This window comes from Sprattus sprattus (genome assembly GCF_963457725.1).
Source record: "Sprattus sprattus genome assembly, chromosome: 20".
Lineage (NCBI taxonomy): Eukaryota > Metazoa > Chordata > Actinopteri > Clupeiformes > Clupeidae > Sprattus > Sprattus sprattus.
In genome coordinates, this window is record NC_137918.1 from 13,095,125 (window position 1) to 13,105,773 (window position 10,649).

The 10,649-nt window shown below is 46.5% G+C and overlaps 1 protein-coding gene across 1 annotated transcript in view; it reads right to left on the bottom strand.

Moving 5' to 3' along the window:
* rapgef5a (Rap guanine nucleotide exchange factor (GEF) 5a) overlaps window positions 1-6,287 on the bottom strand; it is a gene marked incomplete at its 5' end in the record, with an annotated part of 95,068 nt that extends 88,781 nt beyond the window's left edge. Inside the window, one exon of the mRNA XM_080859010.1 lies at window positions 6,132-6,287. Coding sequence (XP_080715136.1) covers window positions 6,132-6,287 — 156 coding nt within the window. The remainder of the gene's footprint in view (window positions 1-6,131) is intronic.
* Window positions 6,288-10,649: the final 4,362 nt, after the last annotated feature.

Below are 10,649 nucleotides of genomic sequence, written 5' to 3' on the forward strand. Positions count from 1 at the left end.
GGACAATAATAAATCAAAATGCCAGTCTGTCTCTGTCTCTGTCTCTTTCTATATCTGTATGCTACTGTCTCTCTTCATCTCCTCAGTTCTCACGTCTCTGTCAGTCTCTTTCTCTATTTCTGGCTATCCCACTCTCTCCATCTTTATCTCTCCTTCTTTCTCTCCTTCTTTCTCTCTCTCTCTCTCTCTCTCTCTCTCTCTCTCTCTCTCCCCTTCTATCTCTCTCTCTCTCTCCTTCTATCTATCTATCTCTCTCTCTCTTCATCTCTCCCTCTCTCTATCTGTCAGTCTCTGTCTCTATTTCTTGCTATTTCACTCTCTCCTTTTTTCCCTCTCTCTCTCTCTCTATCTCTCTATCTATCTCTCTCTATCTCTCTCTCTATCTCTCACTCTCTCACTCTCTCTATCTCTCACTCTCTCTTTCTCTCTCTCTCCTTCTCTCTCTCCCTCTCTCTCTCTTCCTCTCTCACTATCTTTATATGGCCCTGTCTGTCTGCATCCTCCTCCCTGCGTCTGCCTCCCTCGCCCACTGCAGCATCGACAGCGGAGGACATTTGTTTGATGATGTGCTAGAGAGAGAGGGAGAGAGAGAGAGTGAAAGAGAGGGAGAGGAAGAGAGGAAGAGAGATAAAGGATCAGGGACAGTTTGAGAAAAGAAAAAGGGATGATATAAAAAGGATGGAATGAAGGTGGATTGGTAAAAGAAGAAGGAAAAAAACAACAAAAAACAACATTTGAATGATGAATGAAGGGAACAGGAGTGTGTGTGTGTGTGTGTGTGTGTGTGTGAATGAAGGGAATGGGAGTAGGCAGAAGAGGGGAAAATGGAAAGTGACAAACAGAAGAGGGGAGATGAAACTGGGATAAGGACACAGATACACAGAGATGAGAGAGAGAGAGATGGAGAGAGAGAGAGACAGAGGAAGAGAGAGGGATAGAGAGTGAGAGGGAAAAGGCGAGAGAGGGAGAAAAGACAAGGAAAGAGATAATGAGAGTCAAATGGGGGAATGTGACAAACAGAGAGAGTGGAGAGGGAAAATGGAAGACAGAGAAAGACATGTAGAGGAAGGGAGGGAGGGACAGAAAGAGGCAACGAGGGAGAAGGAGAAGAGGAGAGAGACAAGGAGGAGAGAGAGAGAAAACAAGAGAGGAGAGAGAGAGAGAGAGAGAGAGAGAAAATGGAAGACAGAGAAAGACATGTACAGGAAGGGAGGGAGGGACAGAAAGAGGCAACGAGGGAGAAGGAGAAGAGGAGAGAGACAAGGAGGAGAGAGAGAGAAAGCAATAGAGGACAGAGAGAGAGAGAGACAGCCGATGCGTTTATCTACGTGAAGACTTCAAAGCCCGGCCAGGGAGGGCGGTGAGTGTGTGTGTGTGTGTGTGTGTGTGTGTGTGTGTGTGTGAGGGCGGTGTGTGTGTGGGTGTGTGTGTGTGTGAGGGCGGTGAATGTGTGTGTGTGTGTGTGTGTGTGTGTGTGTGTGTGTGAGGGCGGTGAGTGTGTGTGGGTCATTATCTGGCAGAAATGGATTACTCTCAGATTAGAGTGCTCAGCGTGGTTCAGCTCTGTAGCACTGCACTGCACGCTCTCGCTCTCTCGCTCACACACACACACACACACACACACACACACACACACACACACACACACACACACACAGTCAGTCATCTACTAACACACACACACACACAAACACACAGTCATCTATTAACACACACACACACACACAGTCCCACATTCTATCACAAACACACACACACACACACACAAAGTCATCTACTAACACACACACACACACACAGTCCCACATTCTATCACAAACACAAACACACACAAACACACACACACACACACACACACACACACACACAGAACAGCACATGCATACAGTTATGTTCTCATACATATATACACAAACATCCACACATTCCCTCACACTCTCTCTCTCTCACACACAAAAACACACAGACACACACACACACACGCTGCTCGACACGACTCATGTTTCTTCTCCCGGGGTAAATCTGCCGTGGCAAGATGGAGACATCAAACAGGCTCTATCTCAGTTCATTTACATGCACACAAACGCGTACACAAGCGCGTGCGCGCGCACACACACACACACACACACACACACACACACACACACACACACACACACACACACATACTTAAGTTACCATGCACACCCCACATATAAAGCTCTTCCCTGTACAATTTAAAACTTTCATAAAATTAATTCAAACTCTTTCACTCGTGCTTGCGCTCTCTCCCTCTCTCTCTTCCTCTCTCCATCCCTCTTTCCATCCCTTTCACACACACACACACACACACACACACACACTCACACACAGCGGTGCACGAAAAAGAGGATTACACCAATAACGCTATTGTTATCTAATCTCTGTTTGTGACGCTCAGTCCAAATGGGATTGGGGAAGAGATAGGTTACACGGATAAGAATATAAAGCATCATATGCCCACGTTGGAACTCATAGGTCAGGCTTTCTGTCACTTGCATGATGTACTTGTGTGAATAAAAATGAATGAATTCTATGAATTCTTATTAATGTGTTATTTCTTCATGTGCTGCTTGGATAGGTCAGATATTAAGGCCCAATTTAAACACAGGTTTTCACAGCCGATATCTGTACACCGACAGTTTTTTTTCAGCGTCTAAACGCAAATTTAACTGTCGTGTACAGATGTCGGCCGAATTTCAGCCGACAGTTATGCCGACATCGCGAAAACCTGTGTATAAATTGGGCCTAAGACGGCATGATCAAGTCCACATTTTTGGTGGCTCACGTTCTTAGGATGATGAGATCTGTTCTATTTGTTTGCCTGGACACAACATCCCGAATCGTGTAGGGACCTTGGTCGGTCCCAGAGGATTTTGTTGTACATTGAAATATGGGCCGGGCCAAAAACAGATGTTCAGGGACAGAAAACAGAGAGAAAAAGGGAGAGAGGAAAAAATGGAAGAAAGATGGAGGGATGAAAGATAGACGGAGATGAAACACTCATACACAAGCAAAAGTCCTGTGTCAGAGTCACCACTTTGGATTTGTAAAAAGATGAACAGATTTATCCGCTCGACCCAAAATCTGCTACTAGTACGCAAGACTACAAGATCTCTTTGCTGTTTAACACTCAGCATTTCTGATTAATGACACACAGGATTGGGAACAACCAAAAGTAGCCGACTCAGCCTGGATCGTTAACATACACAGCTTCACGGAAGCTACATGGGTGATTCTTCACCTGTTCGTTTCATTTCAGCAATGAATTCCTATTCATCGTCTCTGACCTGCTGATCCGATAAAGTCAAGCTGACTGGCATCGACCTAGGACGCGACCGGAGATACGTCGACTGCAGAATACGCCTCCATTAAGCCAGCACCGTTAAAGCCTCCTTTGACCTGGCAGAGGAGATGATGAGCGTACTTCAAGTCGTGACAGATGTAACACACAGAAAAAAACCTGAGATAAATCATCCGTGATATGCATGGCTATACGGCACAGAGGAGCCGAGAGGGAGAAGAGAAGAGAAGAGAAGAGAAGAGAAGAGAAGAGAAGAGAAGGGAGGATGAACAAAAAGAAATGAGCTGCAAGCAGAGAGATAAGAGGGGAGCAGAGAGGGAGATCCATCATGTCCACACACAGGGCAAAAGCCCACCATTCTCCTCAAGAGCCCCACGTGAGAGAGTGCATGAGCGATATAGAGAAAGAGAGAGACAGAGAGAGAGAGAGAGAGAGGGAGAAGTGACATAGAGCGAGAGAAAGAGAGAACACACCTAACGGCCCACAGTGTGCATCTCGTCTAGCGGGTGGGGTGGTGTTGGGCGGGGCGGGGTGAGGCAGGGTGGGGTGTTGGGATTTAAAAATAATTTTTCGAGGCTCTGTTTGACAAGCATTCACCCTCGGAGCTGCTCAGATGCAGACCCAGCAGGGGGGGCTTCTACAGGCGGGGGCTTCTACAGGCGGCAGGCGGCACGCGGGGCGATTAAGAGCCGTACCGCAGGAAGAGGAGCTAATGCACTGCCTCCACCGTCATCATCACTGAGACAGCACTGAAAACACCAAACCTCACCCAGGCCTCTGGCTTAAATCAACACACACACGCCATCTCTGCCACACACACACATACACACAGACACATACACACTTCAAATCCACCATGAGCCAAAGCTGACCGTCCAACCTCTGACACAGAAAGCTTTGGACGCATCAGGAGCGTCTGAGCGTCGCCTCTGCCATTCTCCACTTAACCCTCATGGATGGCAGGCTAAACCCACAGCTGGCTGACAACGGTGTTCTCCTCCTCCACCTCCTCCTCCTCTCTTCCTTTCCACCACTCTCACTCTTTACTGTTTCCCTCTTCCTTCCACGGATAATCCTTTAAAACACAGCAAGAGTTGGCCAACCTCTTTAAAGGACAGCTGGGGTAAAACTAACAGCAGCACAGCATCCCCCCTAAAAAAAAAAAATAAGAATTAAATACCGCCCCCCCCCCCCCCCTCATATCAGAATTTAGAGCTCTTCCACAAAGTTCTAATGAGAGAATTAAGAGCTCTTCACAAAGTTCTACTGACAGAATTAAGAGCTCTTCACAAAGTTCTAATGTCAGAGTCTACAAGTTCTCCTCAGAGTTCTCCTGTCTGTCAGCCATACTGACACATTCCATGAGTGTAACGGCTCATTACATCATTCAGTTTCAGGGTTCACCTCATCTGTTCTCTCAAATCCCAGTCCGAATAGACACTGATTAAGCTGGGCAAGTCCCAACAGAGATTCTCCACCCCAAATAATCATTTTAACAATTAAGGCAAGATAAATGCAACCTGACAATCGGAAGACAAGCATCAAATACTTGCCCGTTTAACAAGTAATAGCAGCTACATGAATTCCAAACCACAACAGCTTGCCAGTTTTTTTAAGATTGTATTTTTATGCTACACAGATTCTGTCATTTGACTACCAAGTAGTCTCCTCAGTTTGTTGTCTATTTGCATGTAAACAGCCAACAAGACTCTCGTTCAGTCACAGCCTTGTGACACCATTTTGAAGAGAGAGAGAGAGAGAGAGAGAGAGAGAGAGAGAGAGCGCCAGGTCCCTGCTCTGGTAGTTAAGTGCTAAATTGCTGAGGGGGAGACAATCTGCTTGGCAGACATGTAGCTCGAAGCCAGCAAGCACATGAAGGACCACACGAAAACACTCAGAGCTTCTGCGTTTTGCCATTCGCCTGCTTCTATATGCGTGGGCGACCTTTGAAAAAAAATATGGGTCTACCTCTGCTTTTTGGGTGCAAGGGCAATTTAAAAACAACAGTGGGGGGGGGTCCTGTAATACGGGGTATGTCCTTGGAAAGATGGAGTGCCTTTGCTTTTAGAAGCAGTTATCCTTGCCTGGGTGAACCTATGTCCACAGGAGAGAGTAGGTTTCCCCCTGCGGATATGAATTATAGGGGAATGCATGTTAATCCACAGTCTTTCTCTCTACCTCTTTCTTAGTCTCTTTCTTGTAGGCTTACTTGTTTTGAAACACCTTGAAACGTGTCATTGGTTCCAACGCCTCCCTTATGGTGTCTGTATGCAAACCATTACCATTCCCTCACTCAAAACAAACAGAACTACAAGCCGTCACCGCTATTGAATGACTTTAATTCATAATTGTTGTGGTGATAATTTACTGGAACAATGCCATTAAAGGATTGAGATGCGTTTCGGGGCCGTGACATGGTAGCCTGTACGACAGCTAAGTTGGTGAGGCTATGATCAAGCCAGGTGTGAGTGGGTTGAAGGATCCTTGTTGCCTTAGATACCGTGACATGAAAAAAGAAAAGGCTGAATTTTCCCGCTATCATTGACAAACAGAAAAATACAATTCATACATAAAGGCTGTCGCAGACATTCTCTCTCTAACAACAAGGATATCGAGTTTAAGTAATATCTTTTCACATGAATCCAATTATACATTTACAACCGCACGGCTTATCGATAAACATGCCGAGGCAGAAGAACCCCATATGGGGCGGCAGTGACAACACATTCACAGTCTCCCCCCTATAACGCCAAATAATCATTAACCTCGACGAGGACGGAAACGTTTGACAATAATGTAGGCTACTCACACTTTTCTTCCTCAAATGCAGTCCGTGTTTCAACAAGCCAGGTAGATCTTTGATCTTCTGCTTCAGCTGAACCTGCTCCCTTGCGTTTCTGTTCCAGCGCCAGGTAGCCAGGAGACCGTCCTCTGGTGCGGAGGGGACGCTCTCAGATTCCTCCATATCCCTACCGGAGCTGTCTCTCTCACACACACCCGTTTGGGATCACCATTACCCCCGTTCGCTTTCCCTGCTCGACGTTATTTGCATCTGCAACGAACCGCGCGTTCAACCGAACGAGTTTCCGCAGCAACACGACGCTGCTCCACCCAGGCGATTTTTCTCCTCCGTAGTACTATCAATTTCTCTCTTCGTGTCTCTCTCTTCGTGTGTGTGTGTGTGTGTCTCTCTCTCTCTCTCTCTCTCTCTCTCTCTCTACCTCTCCCTCTACCTCTCACGCCTTCGCTCGGCTGGGAGCGTGTGTAGCCTACTAGAATGTAAGTGTGCATTAAGGCTTAGGGACAAGTGTAGGCGAGGAGCGGGGGAGGTGGCACTGGCGAGTCAGTCACAGGTGCGGAAACATCACTGCATCACTTCCACCTAGACCCTAGGGGGGAATTCGCTTGAATTGGTGTCGACAGGAGGGACCAGTGCAACGACACCACTCAGAATGGACAACGTAGCCAGTTTGCTCTAGTCGCGCTTTGTTTTTGTACCTGTCGAGCAAGACTCACCTTTGCAGCTGAACAATTAGGCTACTTGTCTGTGTTTACAGAACAGTATCCTTCCTCAATTAAGGCAAAAGCACCTTTACCCCAGTTTTGCGTTACTTTTCTTACATAAACTGAGAATGTTGCTGGTTTGGGTTTCAACAAATCAGTCACTAACTTAATCTGACCAAGGTTTTTAACATATTGGAAATAATGGGAACCCGTAGTAACAATACCATTACCAATACTAAACACTGTGGCATTGTAAGTAACCCATATCATTAAATTAACTTCTCCACTTCAACAAGTATTTGATTGAATTGTATGGATAGGCAGTCCATTTATATGGATATCATTCTGCTTTTGAGAAAAAGATGCCGGTAAGGTACTTTGCATGTCACTGACCATGAAGGCTATTCCAACTGGTGTCACCTATTCCCCTCATTTCTGCACGAAGTAGCCGCCATGCAATCTGACTGACAGAGAGCAATGTCAGGTCCCACTATGTGCCTTCAGAAACATTTATTTTGCTTTGAATTAATTATGTCCTCCCAAAGATTGTGTGTGTGTGTGTGTGTGTGTGTGTGTGTGTGTGTGTGTGTGTGTGTGTGTGTGTGTGTGTGTGTGTTTGTACTGTATGTGTTATGTTATTTGATTTGAAATGTGTGTGTGTGTATATATACATGTATGTACTTTGTGTGTGTGTGTGGGTGTGTGTCTGTATGTGTGAGTGAGAGAGAGAGAAAGTAAGTGAGTGTGTGTGTAAGTGTTTGTTTATAAGTGTTACCAGTGGTGTAGTGGTCCCTGGAGAAGTGGGTATACTCTTAAATTTTTAAGCAGCCTATACAGCACAGGATAAACGCCCTGTTTTTCAGAAGTGGGTATACTCAATGCTGACTGAAAAATAAGTGGGTATACTCCGTATACCTGCGTATACCCTGGACTACACCCCTGCGTGTTAAACACAATAAGTTGAGGGACTAACTTTTAGCCATATGATTTCCGACATCTCTCTGGGGGACACAAAATTCATGGTTATCACACACACACACACACACACACACACACACACACACACACACACACACACACACACACACACACACACACACACACACACACATCTGGGGGACACACAATTCATAAGAAAAAGACAACTGCCTTTGTGTTCGGGGGCAGGTGCAACCACTTTTCTTTGTCCTGTTCTTCAGCAGCCAAACAATGGGTCTGTTTAGCAAACAGTTACCTCGCCTTCAGCCATTCACCTCATTGCTATCTGTATCTAGCCACGCCCACTTGAGATTTACCATTCAGGTATCATCCAATTAGAATGGACAGAGCCTCAGTATGTAAATGAGCTTTTGTAAAAAAAAAAAAGGTTGGTTGAACAGGATGCCTTGATAGCTTGTCACACTGTCTGGGGTCAGGCATTGTAAATTACGTTGGGGTTTGACACTCTGACAAGGAGAATGTATAGCTCTCAAACAGACGGTTACAGGACTTTGAACTTTGGAGAGTTTGAACTAAAATAATTCGAAATTCAAATGAACACACACATGTGTGTACAGTATGGGTTTGATTGACAGGTACTTTGTCTTGAAAGCCTCACTTCAGCTGATATAAAGCAACGCTGGCTTCCACCTCCACAATGACTGACTTTGGTGTTAGTTTTCCACCTTTGAAGGACCGACCTGGAGATATTCGGTAGATAACGTCTCCCTGCTAGTGTACTCTTTCAAGGGTGGGGCAGAGGAGACTTGGGAAGTAAGGGGGGGAGGGGTTAGGTTTATTTGAATTCTCTCTGATGTGGCCAGGCTTCAGGTCTGCTTTGTGTGACTGAGTATGACTTTGAAATAACTCAATATGACTGTTAGGACAGGAGGTGAGTTTTAGATTGTATGCACCCCTTCCCTCCCTCCCTCCCTCTGTCCACACACACACACACACACACACACACACACACACACACACACACACACACACACACACACACACACACATTCACACACACACACACACACACACACATTCACACACACACACACACACACACACACACACACATACACACGCACACACGCACACACACACACGGTCCTTACAGAAGCTTCTCTGATGTGGTCTATAAGTACTGTTTTGGTACTGTAAGGTCTTGTCTGCCTGCGCTGCCAGAAGGTGCTTTCCTATTAACACACATCACATGCATCACATGCCACTGCCAGGCAGAGATGGCTGCTTAATAATGCATGGCAGGTTGGAAATGGTTTGTAACTTAAATGCAGGCGCCCAGCCCCCAGACCATACACCCCCCCCCCCCCCTAACACACACACACACACACACACACACACTCACACACTCACACACACATACACATACACATACACACACACACACACTCTCACACACACACACACATACACACACACTCAGAACAACACCCCCCCCAACACACACACACACACACACACACACACACATACACCACTCCCGCCCCCCCCCAACACACACACACACACACCACTCTCTGGGGTTCTCAGAACAACCCCCCCCCCCAACATACACACACACACACACACACACACACACACACACACACACCACTCTCTGGGGTTCTCAAAACAACCCCCCCCCATTGCTGCTAAGACCCCTGCCGACCCGAATGCAGTCCAATCAAAGCAACACCTGCGGTAGGAGCACAGTCTGTTCTGCAGCGACAGAGATGTGTCGTCTAATAATGCATGGATTCATATCTGAATAAATAACAGGGACAATAAAGGACCCTTTTTTCATTATTTTTCAGTGCATTTTTTAAATTATAATATTTAGTGACTGATGTTGTATCACTTCCAATTGTATTGTGATGTATTGCCTTGCTCTAGTGCGGTAACGAGATTGAAAGCTTTAAAAAAAAAAAGGTCATCCGTGAGATTGCTTAAACAGGTTATTTCACTCAATTTGTACTGTTTTCTGTTTGTGCTTTTTCTTAAATAGATACAAACACAAACAGGCACGGCAATTCAAGAGGAACAACAATTGTTGGCTAGACCTCTGTAGAGGGGATAATCAGGCTCTGCACTAGTAGGCCAGTGTCACAGTGAAGGATTGCCTCTGTGTATCGCTGAATCTAAAGTATTGCCCTGAGGGGGGGTAGGACAGTAAGGTTTGCAGCATGGGGTGGGGGGGGGGGGGGTCCCTTCGCGCCCTGTGCTGCTGTCAGCGTGGCAGGTGGCTTTGGTTCAAGAGGGGGTTGGGCTGGTAGTATGAGGGTGTGGTGTGTGTGTGTGTGTGTGTGTGTGTGTGTGTGTGTGGTGTGTGTGGAGTGTGTGTCTGTGGGAGTGTGTGTGGTGTGTGTGTGTGTGTGTGTGGTGTGTGTTGAGTGTGTTGTGGTGTGTGTGGAGTGTGTGTCATGTGGGAGTGTGTGTGGTGTGTGTGGAGTGTGTGTCTGTGGGAGTGTGTGTGGTGTGTGTGTGTGTGTGTGTGTGTGGTGTGTGTGTTGAGTGTGTTGTGGTGTGTGTGTGGAGTGTGTGTCATGTGGGAGTGTGTGTGGTGTGTGTGGAGTGTGTGTCTGTGGGAGTGTGTGTGGTGTGTGTGTGTGTGTGTGTGTGGTGTGTGTGTTGAGTGTGTTGTGGTGTGTGTGGAGTGTGTGTCATGTGGGAGTGTGTGTTTGTGTGTTGTGTGTTGTGTGTGTGGTGTGCGTGGAGTGTGTGTCTGTGGGAGTGTGTGTGGTGTGTGTGTGTGTGTGTGTGTGTGTGTGTGTGTGTGTGTTGTGTGGTGTGTGTGTGTGGGAGTGTTGTGTGGTGTGTGTGTGTGGGAGTGTGTCCCCTTTCATCTTCT